The sequence below is a fragment of the Falco punctatus genome, assembly GCF_963210335.1.
Source record: "Falco punctatus genome assembly, chromosome: 5".
In the NCBI taxonomy this organism is placed as follows: Eukaryota; Metazoa; Chordata; class Aves; order Falconiformes; family Falconidae; genus Falco; species Falco punctatus.
This window is the reverse complement of record NC_137584.1, coordinates 68,400,514-68,421,973: the sequence shown is the minus strand read 5'-3', so window position 1 is coordinate 68,421,973 and position 21,460 is coordinate 68,400,514. Positions and strand designations below refer to the sequence as shown.

The 21,460-nt window shown below is 37.7% G+C and overlaps 1 protein-coding gene across 3 annotated transcripts in view; it reads right to left on the bottom strand.

Moving 5' to 3' along the window:
• The window catches only part of HACE1 (HECT domain and ankyrin repeat containing E3 ubiquitin protein ligase 1), a 54,771-nt gene extending 33,769 nt beyond the window's left edge, over positions 1-21,002 (bottom strand). The window contains exons 1-10 of one of the 3 annotated variants that reach the window (XM_080389838.1): positions 19,953-21,002; positions 15,333-15,387; positions 14,092-14,181; positions 12,175-12,279; positions 10,813-10,888; positions 10,412-10,543; positions 9,153-9,235; positions 6,637-6,733; positions 4,106-4,207; positions 1,596-1,702 (exon numbers count right to left, since the gene is read on the bottom strand). In XM_080389838.1, the coding sequence (XP_080245964.1) occupies positions 1,596-1,702; positions 4,106-4,207; positions 6,637-6,733; positions 9,153-9,235; positions 10,412-10,543; positions 10,813-10,888; positions 12,175-12,279; positions 14,092-14,181; positions 15,333-15,387; positions 19,953-20,151 (1,046 nt within the window). In that variant the 5' untranslated portion in view covers positions 20,152-21,002. Of the gene's footprint in view, positions 1-1,595; positions 1,703-4,105; positions 4,208-6,636; positions 6,734-9,152; positions 9,236-10,411; positions 10,544-10,812; positions 10,889-12,174; positions 12,280-14,023; positions 14,182-15,332; positions 15,388-19,952 lie in introns of those variants that run through there. The other 2 variants (XM_080389839.1, XM_080389840.1) reach the window with 2 other exon arrangements.
• Between the last annotated feature and the right edge of the window lie 458 nt (positions 21,003-21,460).

The following is a 21,460-nucleotide window of genomic DNA, read 5'->3' as shown; positions in this document are numbered from 1 at the left end:
TCATCCAACACAATGCAAAGCTTCCCACCTTGTCTTCAGCCTCCACTAGTCAACCCACAAGCAGCCGCAGAGGAGTACATACTGGCTTAAATTCAGAGACAGTACAGGCACACAGATACTGTTTCCACACCCATACTGAGGAAGCATTGCTCAGTACAGAGGAGCAATAACAGTAATAAATCAAATTAAACACACAATCTCTTTAATTTATCTCTGAAGATACTTAAACAGAAACAAATACTGCCTTATATGATCTAATACTGCTGCCATGACTTCTGATAAATGTCCCCAAATAAAGCAAGTTTGAAACCCTTTCCTGCAGAATGGTTTTACACTTCATCATTGTTTATTTGTGGAAGATCTATTGGCTCTAGTGAAGCCTAGAGACAAAAGGAATGTGTTACAAGTTAAGCTGATTACTCAATGAAGCCCATCAACAGCTAAAGTTCTTCAAAAAAGCTATCTTTGCAGCAACAAAATGTCATTAATGTGTCTATGCACTTTAACCCCAAACACCTGAAGTGTTTCAGTCTTCTACACTTGCTCATCAAGATGAACACCCATCAGAACAAGAATTTCCTAGCATTGTCTAGGAGTTCTGGCCTGCTATCTACAAGCTCCAACCAAATTTAGTATGACTGATGGGAAAGAAAAAAAAAGCAGCAACTAGAACTAAGAATATATTTAGTCTCTAACTGACGGGCTCCTCGCACCCCAGCCCCAGTTGAGAAAAGGCATTCAAAGTCGTATTCCTCTACATCCTATGCTGCCAGGCACCTCATATCACAGAACACTCTTAAACCTCTTTTCCAAAAAGCCATCTAGAACAAGTTACTAAGGAACTTCCACTCACGCTTACAGGCTCTTGACCTCTTTCAGTAAAGATTTGCTTAGCTGCTAGTAAAGCATAAAGGTTAGAGCAAATTCTGCTAGCTTTTGGAAACAGTAAAATGTTAATGGCGTTCCAAGAGATCACAGATGAGGCCTTTTGCACAAACTCCTTCAAACACATGCCACAAAAACTTGGAAAGCATACTAGGAAAATATTCCTGCCTATTATATGTGTTTCCCCAAGTAATCACTTCTTGTGTTGCTGAGACAGTGCATTGGTACATGAAATTTTGTCTTACACATATTAATAGCCAGGGAAGGCAATGACAGCCAGCAAACATGAGACAAGCATCTGAAGTAACAAAATTCTCCTGAAACATACTAAGAAAGCATGCAGAAAAGTAAAGATGTGGAAGAGAAGCAAAAAAAAGGGGGGTGGGGGGGTGGGGGGTGAAGGAATGACTGACAAGTCAGGCTTTTAAAAAGCTTTGCTTCCTAAAGCTGACCATAGCCAAACTAACCAAACAAAAAATACACTTTGCAACTCAAGCTTCTAGGTGGCAGCAGCTATACAAGGACACCAAACTTCGCTCCTGAAGTCCTTGTAAAGACAGCGATCTAAACAGGCACTGTCATACAGAATCAGATTCAAGATTCATCTACTCCAGCATGTGTCCAGCATCAGACAGTTTAGATTATTAAAACTACTAAGTGGCACTAACCACCAGGTAGCTTGTCAACCTACTTATGATCCTCTCACTTACCTAAGTAGTTTGTGACCATTTGTTGTAGCAACTTCAGCAAGACTTGTTAGGATTTTAAGATACTGGCTTTCGCTCTGCTGAGACAAGTGTTCCAGAACTTGCCGCAACTGATAAATTAGAACAAAAGAAATGACAAGTGTCACGGAGCGTCAGATCAACACTTAATTTAGAACATTATCACCCAAGCATTAATATCTAGCAATATTAACATACATCTATATTGTCCAAATCTAATTTAACCTCATTTGGCATTTCATTATAATTTACAAAGATTACTGAAAAGGTATACGTTCTAGTGTATGTACCACAGGATATACAGTATTATAGAATGCTATGAACAATGAATGCTTAACCATGTATTATTAACTCCTAAGAACAACTTATTTTCATCTGAAAAACTAGTGTACTGTTAGTTTATGACACAGCATAAATGAACCTCGGATCATGGAGTTTGCTCTCACTACCTTAGTTTTTGCTCAAAATACTGAATGTTCTTCCTTGGATAAGAAGTCATACCCTGCTAAGCAATAACCATTATGATTGCCCTCTTCCCAAAATTGTCCTTTTTATTGCTAATACCACCACTTGGCTCATGAAGACTGGATGCTGCAATCACCCAGACACTGCCCTGTCTTCAACTTTTTTGTTCTACACCTCTCTCTAGCCTAAACATTTTTTCTTGCAGATAAACTCACTCTTCACACACTCCTACTGTATCCTCCTTTACTCCCTTCTCTCTCACTTTCACAAAGTTCAGTAATTCCTCTCACCTTCCCCTTAGAAAGGTGGAATGAAAAGGAATCTGAAATAAGGTCATCTAGTCCAACACTCTGCCCCAAAGCAGGACTTCTATCTGTGATCCAGACTGGCTTGTCCAGTTTGCCTGACTCACTTTCAGATGCCTTCTACTGGAAGCCCTGCAGCTTCACTAACTGATCTCTTTAATACTTCACTGTCCTTGACTATGTGAAAGTTCTTCTCAAGGTTCAGCTGAACCTCTGGCTAGAAATGGCTAAGGCAGTATCTTTCTCCCTGCAGTCTGTTGATAACTTTTCCATTTTGTCAACGTTTAAAATGTGAGTCCTGACTTCTAAGGCACATTCAGTCTCTTCACAGCAGTACTTTTAGATCACATGAACTGGTAATTAGCCAAGACTTTGGGCAGAAAAGACTTGGCCACAGAAAACCACACTTAAAATATGCTTCTATTTTAGCAATGAAGCATAACTATACCACATATATATCTATATATATATGTGGTATACATGTATCTCTAATATATTTTGTATATCCTCTCATTCAGAACTTGGGTTTGCATGTACCTCCGCCATTATTACTCAGACAGATGAAATTAATTTTTCCTGCTTACTGTCTTTACTTCTACAATATACAATAATACACTTTGCCATTTACCTTTCTGTAGAAAATCTTTTTTGTTCCATGGTTTCAGTTCTTAAATTTTCTCTTTTATTTGAAATCATCTATACCATCTCCCCATGCTTCTAACACACACTTTGAGAATTCTCACCTCTCTGTCATTTTACTTTGTAAAACTCAACCCTGTATCAGAAATTTAAACACTGTTTCTATATAGACTTATAAATCCTCAGTCTTGTAGTGGAAATAATGGGATTACAGAGAAAATAAAAAACTTCAAAAATCTACATAACCAAGTGCAGTGAAGTGGCAGCCAATACCTTACTAAACCTATTTTTTCTTCTTTTCTTTTTTTTTTTTTTTAATTTGCAGTCTGTAAAATTGTTTGCAGTTATTTGCAAGGAAAAAATATATTAAAAACCCACATCTAGCTAGATTTGGAAGGGGAAAAAAAAGCACCCTATGGTTCCTTCTTCCTACAAAATCAAGAAACAAAAATTCTTTTCCTTGCTTTTTCTTTGCTTTAGATTGCACTAGCCCACAACAACAGAAGAATCAAGGTATACAAGAACCACTGTAAGAGGAACAATAGTTTCATCTACAGCAATAATAATAAAATAAAATTGCTGCTGATATCTTTCAAACTCTAATTGTACAAGGCAACTTCATACAGAGGAGTGTTCATACTCTGAACGTTCAAGTTCATTCTAGATGATTCAAGGCTCAAGAAATATCCTAAAATGGGTATCTGCAGAGAACCACTAAATGAAGGAAAACAGGCCCCATTACACAAAGCAATTGTATATACAGAATGCTCTATGGCACCTTTTATTGAAGCTTGCAAGAAGTCTGCTCTTTCAATTCTTACATTGTCTAGATCACTTTGCCAAATAAGCAAAGTTAAAACACTAAATTAAAATAGATCCTACACTTAATCCAAAATTCTTGTGTTTAAAACTATGTGAAGACAGTACATTTTCCATGGGGGGAAGAAAAATACATAGTGCTGAACTACTGTGGCACTAACAGGCAACTGCTGGTATCGTCTCCTAATCAGGGCACTTAACATTGAGCAATCAGATCTCCTCAACACAGAGAGATCAGTAACTATAAACCACATAACACTGTATTACCATGTTTTCTCGCAGATCTTCATTCTGCGTCATTTGAATTATCGTCTGGAAAAGTCGAGGATGGTATTGTATTAAGACTTCACAAGTCTCTCCATAACCACCCTAAAAAGCAATAGTTCAAAAAACGTTTTAATTAAAAGAAGCATTACAATTGGGTTTATACTATTATAGGCATTAAAACCTACTGAGGATTACAAATACTTTTTTTTTTTTTAATACTGTATAGAGAAATTCAATCCTAAAATAAACTGAAATAATGTATCAAAATTGGATATCACAAAACTTGGGAGAAGACAGAATCAAATTCTTTCAGTATAGTGGCTCACATATAGCCGCTCCCTTTCTTCAGTGTTTTGAAACACTTTCCTACTTTGAAAGCCAAGTTACATTAGAACAACTCTTCACATAACAATTTACCAGAAATCAGGAATAGTGCAGTATTTAGCTCCTCTTCCCATTGCTGACAGATGAAACATGTCTACCTAATTACACCCAGAATCTAATCCTTCAAAACAAATATTTACCTAAAGATTCATAAGGCACAAATCTGACTTGTTGAAGGAAGAAATAAGATAAACCCATGACAGTTATTTAACTTTAAAATCAATACACAAGTATGATTCTGCTTGTGCCTTTAATCTTCAGCTCAGACCAACTTCACAACCTTTTGAGAAAAGTGTTTTTTGGAAAGAACAAAACTGGAATTTGTGGTTTATTTCTATCAACTCTTATTTAACACAGCTGCATTTTTAAGCTGGCATCTAACACTGCATACACATCAAATTCTACACTGGAAAGATGACCATGTAATGTATTAACAACATGCTGCAACTCGTATCAGGACAGTTTATATCTTGCTTCAGTGATAACAGATTCATTTAATTATTCCTGGCACCAAGAAATTAAGTATTAAAATTGAAACCACCCAGAATCCACAAGAACTGCAGTCAGCTCTTCAAAAACAAGGCAATAACATGTTGGCAAGAAATACATGTTTTTAGAAGACTGAAATTATGGATTCATATATCTGCTCTGTAAGCATAGATTACAACACTTGATGTAAATGGAAAGAAAATATTTTGGTTTCTCCTTTTTTATTTAGTATCATGAATTTGTAAACTAGGTTCTCTCAAACACAGTAAGATCATCACTACAAAATAGCAAACACCAGGTGTCACTACTCACACCTAAAAAAAGTTGACAAAATTTTGACATATAAAGTGGTGCCCTAGGGACTGTAAAACTGGAGACTGAAGCAGACATTTGAAACACTAATCATAAAAACTAAGAATAGCACCATTAAGTATACAATGGTATACTGTCTTACAGGTCTGTGGCTGCAGAAAGCATCAAAATTGACTAGATTTCATGTGGGTTTATGGTAATGGTAAGTGATTTTGCCATAATAAAAAGAAAAAAAATCTAACTCTTCACAAATGAATCAGTAGTGAGACAGTATAGATGTCTGGTACTTCTGTGCAACTGGAGCTAAAGACTTCTTAGGATTTCTTATATCAAAGAAAAAATGCTGTAAGCAATATTACTTGATCCAGATCTTCCACAGACATTCTATGAAATAAAATTTTCAGAGTTAAACATTCAAAAAATATCCCACAAGTATTGGAGACAGTTTTATCTACCACATGCACACAGCTACCTTCAACAGCAGATCTCAGGCCCACGAAGAGTCTTCAGAAATTAAGTAATTTGAGTTTGAAATAATCTGCTAGTACAGGAAAAGACTAGAACATTTTAACTTTATCCTGCCAAACTAATGACATGCACTGAGGTAATGTGATGTCCACCAAATGCAGTGGTTTATTTTTTTTTAGCCTCCAGTTCAGTTTTCTAGTCTGACTACCTGCAAAGGTTCAAAAGCCTCCATTCATTCATTATGTGTTATTTACATACTAACTTTAAACCGATCCTACAGAAATATGTGGAATTGTTCACCCTAGCAAGGAGTACAAACAATCTTTGGTATCAAACAAGAAAGACACTGTTTTGCACAGTAGTTAAAAATGCTTAAGACTTTTGTTCCTCATCCAGATATAGTATTGGGAATACCTCTGAAAAGTAACAGAGTCAGCACCATGTAAGTTTTGTTTGTTTTCATTAGTAATCTCTCTCCAAGACTAAGAAAATCTGTTAATTTAAATAAAAACAACCCATTACTGCATGCCTTTACCTCTTAGTTGTTAACAGTTAAGCATCTAAACATTCTATTACCATTATACCAAGGATTCCCAAACTTTCTAGTCAAATGGAGTTCTGCAAACTCTGTTTCTGACGAGCTCTAACCTTGCAGTCTTTAAACATGTTAAAAGCTTCTGCAAAGGGTACAAATTGGCAGCCTGCCTGTAGGAGCAATTTATTTGCAAAAAAATTATTTTTATATTTCTGTTTCACCAAAGAACTATCATCTTTCATAGGCCTTAAAAATAAGAAAAGGCAACGCTCATCAAGCGACACTGTAGTAAGTGGCAGAAGGTCATTAAAAAAACCACAAACACCAGTGTTGTTAACAGTACCTGCACACAGAGATCCAGTGGAGTAATACCATTTTTGTCTGGTAAATATTTGGCTCCTCTCATCAAAAGAATTTGTGCAGTGTCTCTCTGACCGTGGCTATTCAAAAGAAAGTAAGAAAAAGTTAATACAGCACTTATGTTCTACTATAGTACAATACTATAGTACAATAAGTGATATATCTGACTTCATTGCATCTAATAAAACAACATAATCTAGAAGAAAACAAATAGCTATGGTATGAAACTAAGCAGAAACACAGGATGGAAGATAATGCCACTTATATTCTTCCTCTAGCTTTCAAGGCCACTGCTGAAGCACAGTGCAAAATTAGGTATGGCCCATTTATCAAGCCACAGTCAACCTCATCATTCAGAAATTATTCGTCTTAGCCTAGCCTGATAAATATGTAGGAGCTGTATTTCCTGAAAATAAAACAAGAGAGCTCTTTTTCAATTCACATCCTAATATACTTCACAGAGAAAGTTTCCTTCACTGAGTTCTCTGCTCATTCCTACCAGATTGGGGTGTATGTATCTGTGCTTTAACCATCAGTAAGACTTTTTCTTGATAAAAAATTTTTTTTGCACGAGTGCAAAACAAGTGCATCACTCTTGACTCTAATTTCTTTTAACCAATACATGTGAATGTTTTGCCTAGCCTTTAAATGTGAAGAGTAATGAGTTTTACTTTTCCATTCAGAGTCTATTTCACAGTCTCATTCATCTATTTATAGGTTGTATAGGATGCTTGTATTTCCTTGAGTCAATAATTTCACAAACAACTATTCTACATGCCATCATTGCCTAGAAAATAATAAGACCAAAGATTACTTATATCCCTCAACATCTAGAGCATATACTTTCCAAAACCCTTTCCTCTGAAGAAAATGAGAAACTGGGTACCAGTGACTAGATGTTGACTTCATGGAAAACACATTGTAAGACTAGCTGACTATTGCCTTCATTGGTAACGGCATATACTCACAAATGTAATACAGAAGTATCTAATGGGTGAAATGAAATGATACAAAAGACATAGCAATTAAAGTTACAGATACAAGTTTTTCAATAAAGTTTTACATCACAAGTTAGCGTGCAGTTCACCCTTTACACAAATGTATATGAGTATTTGCTGTCCTGGAACACACCAAGGCTGTCTGCACTAACAGTTCAGGAAGGGCACAAGAAGAGTGACCATTAACAGATGAGGGGAAGAGGTGGCTTCACTGGTCTCTCTATAGTTCCCCACTGAGTTCTCCTCATTCATGTCCTTCCAGCCCAAGAAACCAACAGGTTAATCTAATTGGACTTTGCCTCAATGCCAGCAAACATTCAGAGTCAGCTTCCAGATACCAGAAAGGAGCTAAGACTGTAACAGCCTACTAGAAGCACCTCTTCATTGCAATTTTCTAGACTAAGTGCACAACTCAACACCTTGAAAAAACAGGTATTTCAGAGTCAGACTTTGAGCACCAATACCCGTTCTCCAGCTGTCACCAGCCACCGCTACCTCATCCTGGTCTCCATGCCATCAGTGACCTATAACCTTTCTTCCCAGATGGCAGCACCACCAGTTAGCACTTCTGACAAGGTGGCAATGACTTCCACTACACACCTTTTTCAATCTACCTTGCCAGCTGCTCCAATTGTTAATTTCTAAAAGAATTATCACTGCTGTACTTGGAACACATTCCTTTCTCATGGAAAACCTCCAGGATGAGGCAAGTCGCTTACTTTTTTTAAAGTGGGCCAATAACAATCCCTAAATCAAGAACCAAGGCATTCAATTAGCTAGCAGCTATTTATTTTCCACTTCCCTTCTTCTCAACTGCCAAGAGTCAGCATACACTAGCTGCAGAGACCAGGGCTCTCACAACATAAGTCTTGGCAGGCCAGTCCATTTCTCCTTTTGTTTATACTAACATTTAATCACAGGTGAACTATTTAACCTTTAACCAAAGCACTGGATTATAAGGTTATAAATGTTCTATCAAACAGCAGAAATGCTCCAATTAAAACAAAAGGCCATTTATCATATGTGATTTGTTTTGAAATACAACTAAACTGTGAAGAAAACACAGATCAAAGCAAGAATATGATTTCAATTCAACACCACAACTTTAAGGCATATATGCACATTTCACGTACACTGTAATACCATTATGCACATTAAAAACTAATCACACTTGCCTTATAAAAGGCTGCATTTTTAGTTTACTCAAAAGTAATCTAAGTTGGCGTATCTCATTTTTTCAGAAAAAAGTTCTGCAGTCATTATCTATGACTCATGCTAGAACATGCATGGCTATGTGTTCAACATGTCCGTTAGGAAGAGGTATATAAGCCTGCAGTACTAATGTAAGCATTTAGATAAGACACCAACTACATTCAAACATGAGACAAGATTAAATACCAGTCAGCTTTTATGTTTTCTAAATTTTGTGCTTTCTAAAAAAATAATTTTAAAAAATATATTTCACTTTTAGCACAGTATTCAAAAGTTAAGAACATACAACCTGCAAGCAAAATAGAGTGGAGTTGCCCCTGACACGTTCGGCCTGTTTATATCTGCACCACTGTCTAGCAAACACTGCACCGTCTAGAACACAAGAAAACACCAGCATTAGAAAAACAATAGAAAAGTCTATTGGCTTGCAATGATTTCGTATCATGCATGTCTAATTACACTGAAAGATTTAATTTTCAGTAATGAATCTCAAAACCAAAATTTCTAAACATTATATGGAAAAAACAGGGCTGTCAGAGCTCATAAAGCCTCCTTTGAACTTCCCATTTTAATAACAAAGCCTTTTATTGAACTTTAGCTAACCCCAAAGACCCCTGGAACTATAAGCCATTTAAACAGGAAAATTACATTTTTTTATAGAAGTAAGCCATTTAAACAGGAAAATGACATTTTTTTATTGACAGCCATAAACAGCCTTATCACAAGTTGAAGTTTTAAACACACACTAGAAGAAATAAGTAAGCAAATTCTAAAATATGGAAATATTGAGCAGGCTCTCAAACAACTTTTGTTATATTCCAGTCACAAAGTAGGTAAGTCTATAGATAGTTTCTCAGAATTTGGTCTTCGAAAGTCAAGTTCTGACAATGACAACGGAAAGGATCTGGGAAGAAAGATAATTTTTTTTGAACAGTAAATAGTCCTGGAGACAATCTGTATAACTCCACATGGCTGTAACACAGTTCAAGTAAAGCACCTAGACCTGTACTCTGAGAGTAAATAGTCAGCCCTAATGCAAGGCCAGGCCTAAAAATTATTCACACAGATCAACACAGAAGAGCCTGTGAACTTTTTTATTTCTGTTAGATATTCTACTGACCAAACTCCACATTCATTTTTTATTCACAGTAAAGTAAAATCATTTCAGATTTCAAAAGCACATAATAGCTGGTATAATTACAAATCAAACACATCCTAAAAAGTAAGAAAGAACATTGTCAAATGTTTAACGTTACATCAAAACTGTTATCAACAAAACAGTAACAGCACTACAGAACAGCTGAATAGTATACAGTATGTCACAAACTCCCATTAACACTGAGAACAATCACCCCCATAAGAATAAACAAGTTGCTCCCATGGAAGTGTATGCAGTCAGTACTAAGACAAACAATGAGTTCTTCATACTTCTAACCATTATCACGTGCATAACTAGCCTGAAGTTTACAAAAAACCCGCACACAACAACATTGAGGCATTACTCAATACTTCACAAATCCACTGTGTTAATAAAACGTAAAAACTTACTGTCTTATGTCCGTTTTGACAAGCTACATGAAGGGCTGTCTGTCCCATTGCATCTTCAACATCTACATTACTGACATGCTGAACAAGATCATGAAGCAATTCTGTTCGTCCATTGACAGCCAACCAATGAATCTAAGTACAAAATGATAATATGTATGTTTCCTTTAGCAATGATGTAAGTATTTCATAATGGTTTTAAACCTCACTGTACTATTGTCAACATTTTCACACAGAGAAGCTTTGAACAATATCATATGCTTAGGTACTTTGATCACATCTCCTGATTCTTAAGGGCAGTGGACACACAGCAGTTTATTTACATGTGAGACACCAGAAGCTTAAGAAATTAGAACCTTCAAATTCTTCATTCATTTTATGAGCACCATGATAATAGTACTTACTGCAGTTAAGCCTTCATTATTACAAATGTTGACATCTGCACTGTATTCCAGCAGCTTGCTCATACATTTCTTCTGGCTATAAACAAAAGAATACATTAAAATCCAGCCAGGGAAAATAATTTATGATATGACCAAGTATCTTCTTAGAGCTCCATTCACTCTAATTCATCATTGTACAAACTACAGCAGGTAGTTTCACTTTGTAAGGAGTAAGTAGGTGAAAAAGAGAAGCGATCATCAGTAGCACCACTCATACAAGGCAAGTGTAGCATGTGACAGCACAGGGCTAAACCATAGTTGTGTAGCTGAATGTTTTTGTCAAGTGTAGAAGTACTTCACCACCACTCTTAACAGCTTCAGCTCAGCATGAACTACACTCTCAAGACAAGAAGCTAGGGTTCAACTAATGGAAATCTATGAAGCTCACGGTCTGTACACTTCAGTAAACACATTTACAGTACAGCACTAAATCATTTAATGAGACACTCATAACACTATGTTAATTTTTGGCAAGTACAAAGCCTTAATGAAAGTAGGGGTGTTTTTCATACTTCATGTTTTGTTTGGTCTTTTAATGCTCTCTAATGCTCGAAGCGCTTTACCCTTAAACTTACTTCTTTCTATTTGGTACCACTCACACCTTTCTCATGCCTCCTTTCCACGTAACTGTTTCCTCTGTGTATTTCTGCATTTCATCATGTACCACTTGGCTGCTTCTTTCTACTTTCTCCTACGAATACTCCTCCCACGTACCTAAAAGCCACTAAACACTACCTCTTCCTCATTTGAAATACTAGCTGTGATACAGTTCAGTTACTGTAAGACATATATGCTCTAAAAAGACATTACTATTATCAGTTGTGTGTCCACATACTACAATTCAAGAAATAAGACCTTAAAAGATCTTATAAAAGGTGCTTGCTCACAGTTTTGTTTTTCCCTTCTGCTAATACTGTGCAGGCAAAATTTGTATTCCTTCCTTCATAGTAAAATCTTCCTTGGAGACACCATCGGAGGAAAATTCGAAATCTCTGAACCTTCCAAACCCTTCAGTGTCCTCTTGGAAACCTTTTCTTTCTTAGCTAACTGGAAGGTGAATGCATCCCTTGCTCGATTACTGTTGTAAAAATCATTAAAGCTCCTGTTTAACAGAAAACATTAATATGACTGGCACTGAAACTGGAATTTCAGAAACTTCCTGTTTATAAAAAAATATTTTATGAGTATTAATTATGGATTTTAGCCTCCACATTCCCTGCGTGCCAAAACGAAAGTACTGTTTTCGAACCATGCAAAAATATTACAGAACATGTCAGCTCAAGCACATTATGCATTTTTAAGAGTTTTAAAAACTTTTCTTACCCATTCCTTGCTGCTAAATGGAGAGGTGTACATCCTGAAATGTCCTGATAATTTGGATTTGCTCCTTTTTTTAATAATAGAACAAGACATTCAACTGATCCACAGCTAAGAACAAAATAAGGAAGGGAAAAACTGTAACAAGGATACTTACAGATCAAATCTATATTGACATAAAGACAACAGCAATACTATGTATAGATTATATTCCGTAGAAACTCTTTACACACAACTTTTTACACCCTCATAGTTCAAGTCAAACAAAGCTAAAGGAAATACACTTCAATGCAGTGAGAGCTGACTGAACATAACTCGTACTAATGAAGAGATGCTAGCCCTCTGTGTGATTTTCGTGACTTTAAAACCCAACAGTGAATCTTTAAGACTGCCAATTGTTTAAAATGTTTTGCTTACTATTTCCTCTCACCTTTCTCATCTTTAACCTACTCACAGGACTAAATTTTCCATTAAATTCCAATATAATTTCTTTTTTTGTTACACTTCACTGTCTGGAAGTTACATTTAAAAGTTTAAATATAAAAAAAATTCTTAAAAACTAATATAAATATTTCTTTGCTACTTGTTTTGAACCTATAACTCCCTTTCACTTTTCATAGCACAACAGCTCTTCAGGATGATCAACATCACCAAGAACACAGAAACTTTGCATCATATGTTTATCTTACTCCTGAACTCTTCAAGAGGAAATGCTGATTAGGAGGCCAAACATACAGTATTTTTATATCTGTCATGACTGACTTATCCATTGTTACTAGTCTTCCCAATGACAGAACTGCTACACAACAACCCAAAGAAACTGAAGATTAGCTGTACAGTAAGTTGCAAAAAGTGCATCTCCGTAACCTCTTAACAACCCAACAACTAGCCAAAATAAAAGAGAATCCAGAAATTTAAGTAGAACAATTTCCTGGGGTTTATTATCAATAAATACAGCTTTTCAAAGATACATCTAGAAAGTATGCTAAAAATCTGCATGCATTTATTTTTTAAGTTCTTAATTATAAATTTATATAAGCAGCATGTGATTCTGAGATAGAAAGTTTGGCAAACTTTTGTAAAACAGCCTGCTTTGACATCTGGAACTTCCACCTGTTTTTCTACCAGGTATTTGTGCTATTTATATGCAATACTACTACTACTATTTATTGTAATTTCATTTTTTTTTAACAGTTTAAATGTAGTAACTTTCAGAGTGTTTATAATGGGACCCAAATACAGAACATCTATTCATTAGTTTAAAGTTTAGTTTGCTGAAAAGCCATTTCAAAAACTGGTTCATTTCTATTAAGGTTATATTAATCTGGTTGTTTCTTGGCAATATAGATTTATCCCCATTGAAAAGCTGCATAAATAATGAACAATCTAGGCCATGGATTTGAAATTTGCACTTTAATACTTAATCCAGGATACAAAAATTTAGTAAAAGTGAGTGGCCAAGTCATATACCCTACAGCTACAGTCACAGTACTTTGTCACAGAACTACTTTGGAACAGCTGCTTCCTAATGAACACCCAAGGGCTTCCCACCATTTAAGAGTATTTCATAAACAAGCAGCATCTGCAGAAAAGATTTCTCTAAATCTACAAAGGCAAGAGTAACCCAACTCTACAGGATGCACATAATGGCTACATGTCTTCACAGACTGAGTTTTCACAGAAAGGAAAAAATGAATCTGTCAAGACTTCCTTCACTAGAATTTGGAAAGCCATTTGCTATCACATATAAAACCTGTCCTCTCAATGAGGCAGGCACACTGCTAAAAGAAAAAATGAAATATAAAAAAATGCAAAAACAAAATGTTAACTCATACTACAGAGTTTTCCAGCTTACATTGGTGCCTTAGATTTGTGGTAATACTTTCATTGTTAACTTCAGGACTGGACTCAAGTAAGTCTTACTTTGCTGCAATATGAAGCAAACTTCTCTTCACACGTCCAAATGCATAATTCACATCAAATTTTGAATTTGATAGCAGCTCTGAGACAGACCTTCAAACAGAAATATAATTTTAATTTAAAAAAGCTCACAATATCCAAGCAAAGTATATACTGTAAGATGTACACAATTACTCTGGTTTTCACTTGATCACTATTTCTTTTCCCTCCAACTAATTTCTGAACAAGAGATCCAACAGCTTTCAAGCATGCGCATGTTAACAGGGCTTTTAAACTTTCACTTCTTACTTGTACATAAAAAATGAACTGTGACACTACCAAATCACTTCTTTACAAATATGGAAAAAAAGCATATTAATAGCTTTGGTTTGAAACACTATAAATTCCTATTTTCCTCCTTACCTCAACACAGACACCCTAACCACATATCCAACAGCTTTCCCAAACAACAGGCAAAGTTCAGAAGGGAGACTGGTATGTGAAATCATCATGATGAAGTAGTTGGACACATGATACGCCAAGAGGGTAAGGCCCTTCGAGCCCTAACGAATTAGTAAAGCTAAAGTATTAGTTAAGAGAAAATATTTCAAAATAGGTGAAACTACAAGTGAACTACTAACATTTCAACCTCCAGTAATGAGCTGATCACATAATTTAAAACCCTTGCCTAAAATCTCAACAAAGTATTATGTAGCAGAACAAATGTTTATCCTGATTAGATACACAGTTTACAATATCAGTAAGAGTTACTACCTGCTTGCCTACAAGACTCGGAACATAGCACCGCTTAGCTGGCACTATACAGCCCCAGGTCCCAACCACTTTGACAAATAGGTAAGAGAAACTGCTGCTCATCCGAGGAATCCCAGAAGTATCAATTTCGTTGTCCAGCTCTAATTCTATGTCTTTCCGAGATGTCTAACAAGACTAAGAGCTTCTATGTCATCAATACATGCACAAACAGAACCACAACCCAGTTACAGAACAATGAATTTGTTCTTATCCCAAGACAAATTTATCTGTGCATCAGCAGAATAAATCCCAGCTCCAGTCTATGGCATAAAACAAAACAGGTTTTCAGGTAAAAATATGCTGGGATGTGCAGAAGCAATTACTAACTTCAGCTACAGAAGGTCTCAGCAATTCAGCAGCAGAATTCCTGAGAGTACTCTAGCAGCTACAGCTCTAGCAAACATGCTTTTTTGGATCTTAAAAAAAAAAAAGGAATTTAAAGAAGTTCCCACCTGTGCTGGTCAGCCATAACCATCGGCATAAGCGTGTAGACAGCAGTTTCATTATCTGTGAAGAAATTAAATTACTCCATTATCATAAAATCTTTCATGTAAAATAAATTCCTCTAGAGACACTTATTTACCTTTTAAAGTGTCCAATGCTCAATAGATCATTCTTTTTACACAGGTTATACATACCTGAAGCTTCATTATAAAGAAAAAACCACTCAGACAAAAGAGGTAATTAACAGGATTGCAACACATGAAATTTCAGTGTGGCTCTTTTACAAAGTAATTGCAGAATTTTCAATGGAGCATCAGTTTATTTAAATTGACAGCTCTATTGATTAAGGCAAAGTATTTAAGAAATGCACATTAACAAAAAAGGTAAATAGCTTATTTTTAAAAGAAGGAAATCTGTGTTCCAAGGTGACTTCCATAGTCCTGATAACTATGAGTTTGTAAAAGTGATTTCTGTGAAGTTACTCCATAACTATTCATTTTTGTCCCTAAACTTGAATACCTGAATGGAATAAATTTCATTTCAATTTCTAATCAGTTTCATATTCCACATGTGAAGGCAATGAAGACAGACCAGAACTCAAAAGATCCAAGTCAACGGTGGGAACAAACTGACATTCAGCTATACAGTCCCTGTCAGTACTCCTGCTGCACACACCAGCACACTGTACGGGTATGACATGCCTGCTTGGTCATTTACAGACTTTCTGAAGTAAAATATTATTTTGAAAAGATAAATTTGATAAAACTTAAAAGGTTTTAATGTATAATTATTAAAAATATTAGTGTACAATAATTATTAATTAGTGATGTATAACGATTATACTTTCTAGCTTGAAGCAAACTACCCACTGTTGAGAGTACAGTCCCTACAGACTCTTCATGTAGATGCCAGCTTATGATAGGAGGGACTATACTTCCTAGGAACCCAAGAATATGGTTTCAGGATATGGAAATATAGGACTGTTCTCATAAAACTTTTATTTTGAACCTTTCCCTCATCATCTTAATTGATCCCAATACCAAAGTTACAAAGCCATCAGAACAGGAAGAATTAAAACAGACACGTAAGGACAGCTTCTCATACCTTTTACGTACCATGCTTCTATATATTCATTAGATAGGCAAGCTGACACTTACCAAATATTAAACAAACAATTCCTCAGTTATCAAGTGGAGTCAGAGAAACCCCTACCTATCATGCTGCAGCTATGCTACTCATTATTCTTCCAGTGTTCCAACCCACTATTTGAAGCAGTCTATAGTTAACAAAAGGAAGAAGCAAAGCTAATCTATTATTACCTTTGAACAATAAAAAGAGGTAAGTCATATTCATATTCAAATTCAAATCACATTAATTCTACTATTTATAAAAATTAAAAAAAAATAAAGCTGCTTACAGTGAACACATGGTAGAAGATACACAAGCTTCTCAAAACACCAAATGATGTTTCAAAGCTACAAAGAGTCACTCTAACCATCCCCAAGATCAAGAGTTTGAACTGTCTATAGATTGCTCCTTACATCAGAGCACTGGAAATACCAGATAATTCCATCCCCAACATGCACTACTAGAATTTTTCATTGCTGGGTGGGAAAGTAGTGGGGAGGCAGAAGCAGGAATGATACACATCGAGGGAGAGTCCTGGAAATAAAATTAAATAGATGCTAAATAAAGATATCAACAGTGGAAAAGATCTGATCACTTTTTAAAAATGTATCCATTATTAGCTCCCAGTATGTACAAATGAAAAAGAAAAAAAATCTCTTGCTTGAGCTCTGTTCCACAGATCTCTTGGCAGGAAGATAAATCTCTCCAATTGAAAAAAAAAAAAAAACAGAACATGAGAGCACCAACTAAATCTAAGCACAACATTTTTATGTATTTGCACAATCATGCCCTATTAAAGAGAAAAGGCCAAATAAAAAACCACGAAAATTTAAATACTCCAACACACTTAACTGAAATGCTTAATACTCTGCCTAATTAAATGTAACTATATTGCAAGTGCAGTTATCTAGAAAGAGACTTAAATATGAGTGTAGCTGGACCACAAAAGATGTTTATGGTACAGTTATAAAAATAAGCCTTTTGCTATTCTAGTTACAAAATTTACACTGCGGACCATATGCAGATTTTCCCAGAGTTTTTCTGTACATAAATAATTAAAAGAGTATGTGACTACAGAGGCTTTGTGCCTATTTTTGGTAAATGTTACCCCATTCATAAACAAGCTCCTACTGATGTAAAAGTACATGACACCAGGGAAAGAAAAAGCATTATATGCCTCATGCACGTACAAAACTTATTTGTTATCTAACTTGCTTGCATTTCAAGTCACGAATATCTAAAGACAAAAAGCACACCCAAAATGCAGAGTCAGAGACAACAAAGGGCCTAAAACTTACAGCCTCTGGGCTCTAAGACCTAGTTTTCAGGCACCGAGCCTTAACAGTAGAATCCAGAAATCTGTGTCAAGCTCTTCAGTTCCCAGAAAATTCCTGCTGAAGGATACTTCAGAAGAGTCATGAAAAGAACAATACTATTTCCTATTGGCAAGGTCAGCTCAGGGTATTCACTGGCACTGGACAGAGGTGTTAATGCTTGCTTTAGAAAAAAAAGAACACACTTAAAATTCATCATCTAGAATCCTGCCCTGACAAGATACACTGATTATTCTATTTCATAAGAGATATTGGCTTGGATTTGGCAGAGATTTTTAGAAATTTTAAAGAAATGTCAGCACCATCCATATAGTACCCTAATGACTACAGCACATGCAGAGGAAGTTAAATACTTGGATTTAGTGCCTTCTTCAGCATAAGGAAGCTCAAACATACATCTCCATTTCCTAACATACATCTCCCATTTCCTAAGTACTGTAACTCTTAGTTTAAAGATGCAGAGTTAAACTACACATCTTTCAAATCAAAGCTATTTAAATGTTGGGGCTGGGGGCGTGGGAATTGTAATTCAAGAAGCCAGACACAGCACACAAGAAGCTACCAAACTGCATGACATACTCGGCTGGTTGTGGTATTTTCTAAGCTGATCCTGTCAGTACATGTTTGGAGCAAAACACTACAACCCAAACCTGCTTCTCAAGAAGAGTTTGGGCAGGCCTGCATGAACCTAGGGAACACCAAGGCCAAGAAAGAAGGCACGTAATGAGCTAAGAGGGACCCAAAGTTAGGTGGCCATCAAATGGAGGTTTTCTTGGAACGTAATTTGAGACTTCAGCGCCTGAAGACCATTTATCTCTTAATTTCAGTCCAGATGTGATTTGTTTCATGTAATTCTTAGAGAATACATAGGACTGACATTCCTTCTGCACTATAAGGCAAGAAAAGTACTTGTTCTGGAGGTCACAGGGCTTGCACTACCACAGACATAATTACCTCTGAAGTGTTAAGATAGTAATACCCAAGATAGGAAGAAAACGGCTAAAAAATTCAGAATTAATCTGCCCACACTAATACTGGAGTAAATTTAAAGCAGCTCCAACTGGCATATTGTGCTAAGCATTATTCATATTACCATCATCAATTAGTTGAACTGGTGCTATTACAATATTTCTGTAAGTCTGAGCTCACATTAACAGTGTAGTACATCAGTTTTCACTGCTGCCATTCAAAGACTTACAAGAAGCAGCAAAATCCAAATGAAACTCATCTGTCAATCTTTTGAAATTTATGAGCAACTGCACCGGCAGATACTGAAACTGTTGACAGATGACAAGAAGGAAAGGGTGCAGCAGCTCAGCGTTGGGGGAAGTCCATAAGCAGCTGCCAGGAAGTCCCAACAGGGAACACACAGAGAAAATAGATTATTCCCTTTTCTCCACCCTCAGAGATGAAAGCTGGCAGGCAGACAGCCAAAGTGACTCGTCTGTAAAAATAAACCCTGAAGAAAGCACAACGACAGCATGTGACTCACAAGAACAGAAACTTCTGCATATCTCAAAAGCTTTTGCAGAGGTAGCCCTCCCAAAAGCTGGATCTGGCTGGAACACTAAACTGCTTGCCATAAGAGCCTGAAACTGTATTTTCAAATCCATCCCGATACGGAGTGGCTAGCCCAAGTGTAGTAGTTTAGAGAAGAAAAAAAAAAATTAGGCTATGGACAGTGACTTACAATACCTTTTCAAACAAAATTCAGCACTATAAGAAACAAATTAAAAAAAAAAAAACACAAAAGAACTGCCATCCCTAGTGCGTCATCGACGAAGCATCTAACGAAGGCTTTAACACGGGACAACACGAGGGTTCATCACCCCAGGCCACCCGCCCGCCCAGGCCCGGCGGCAGCAGCGAGCTGGGGCACCCGCGCCCCGTGACAGTCACCGCCGTCCCCCGGCGGCGGGGCAGCGGGGAAGGAAGCGGACGGGGGAAGCAGCCGCTGTGGTTATCGCCACCACAAACAAGAACGGCTCCTCGCAGGCGGATGGAGGGACCGGCTTCCATTCTCCTGAATCTCCTCGCCCGGCGCGGGCGGAGGGGCATGCAATGGCCTCCGGCTCAGCTCACCCGCCGGGCCGGGCCGGGGAGGCCGCCGCGGCGCCGGGACAAACCGCCGCGCCACCGCCCCGCCGGCTGCGTCCCCTCTCCTACCGTCCGGCAGCTCCACGGTGCGGGCGCGGCGCAGGGACCTCGTCAGCCGGTTGAGCTGCTCCATAGCTCTCTCCATCCTCGGGGCGCCCAGCCCGGAGCCGCTAACACCCCCCGCTGCCGCCGCCTCTCCCCTCAGCCCATCGCGGCGGTGGCGGCGCCGAGGTGCCCAGGCCGCCGCCAGCCCCGAGCCTCTGCACATGCTCCGCGGCCGGCCGGCTGCGCGCAGGCGCGGTGGGCGGGGCCGCGGGCAGGAGCCGCGCGCTGTCAGTAGTCCGCGCCCGTTTACCTCAGTTGACTTTTTCCCATGGGGGCAAAGGAAAAGGGATAGGAACGGGAAGATAGGGATAAATTTTCAAAACTTATGGAATACGGGTATTTGAACATCTTGTTTAACAGCTTGTATCAGTTTTTGAAGAAAATAATGCCTTTTGAAATCATCTCGATTGACTGATCTTGTCAGTGGTGGCTCGGGGCCTTAGTTTCCTCAGAGCTACAGGTGGCAATGGCGCCTGGCAAATGCACCTGAGCGGGAGAGGGCAGCTCTGCTACCATCTCTGCCCTGAAACTGCGACCAGGGTGCAGCGCTGATAAAAGAAGCCCCAGGCTGCGGGGAAAGGAGGGCTCACCCGTCAAGCTCCGGGAGCTTTAAACTTGAGAGGTGACTGAAAATGAAGTAGGAAACACAGAGCAAGGATGAAAAGTGTGATTGACTTTACTAGCACTTTCAAAGTAAACATAGGAAAAGGAGGATTTAGGAGCTATAACCTTAAAAAAAAAACGAAGCAGGACTTCATAATAGAAATAACACAGAGTATGACACAAGAAGCAAAGAACAAATGTTCATAAGTTATTTGTTGAGATTTTTTGTTTCAATTGTCACTCCCAGCTACAACAAAGCAGATAAAGCATTTGAATCCAAAGAGAAATTGCTGTACTCTGAGAACAACCTAGGGAAATATCAGTTGGGTGCTCTCAAGCTAGCTGTGCCATGTGATCTCCCTCCGAAGACTTGTCAACACTGAGCTGAAATGGACTCCTGGAGGACTGGTTGGGTTCATAAAAAGCAGGTGTAGTACCTGCCAGTGGGAGGGGGGGGGAAGAAAACCAGGGGATTTATCAGCAAGTCTGTGTAACTTAAATTCCAGTGAAATCGCCAGAACAAAACCTGTAGACACATAGCACTGTGCAAGGGAACAACTGCCAGTGTGAGTCTATCAATTAATTTCTTCCTCTGGCAGGATAATACATGTTGTCAAGTATTAAGAAATACCCTGTGTCAGGTATTATGGCTTTAATGCTTCAGGTGTACTTAATGTAATCTTGGCAAGCCGAGGAAATACGGGTTACATTAAAATTCTGTACAGTGAGAACGTAAAAATGGTGAAATAATCATACCCCAACAAGCTGTTATTAATGATCTGCTTCCAAATGCAAGGAACTATGTGTCCACAAGGGTCTGTCGTGATCTGATCCTGTGTAACTGTTTCATTCTTTCATTCTGTAAGACG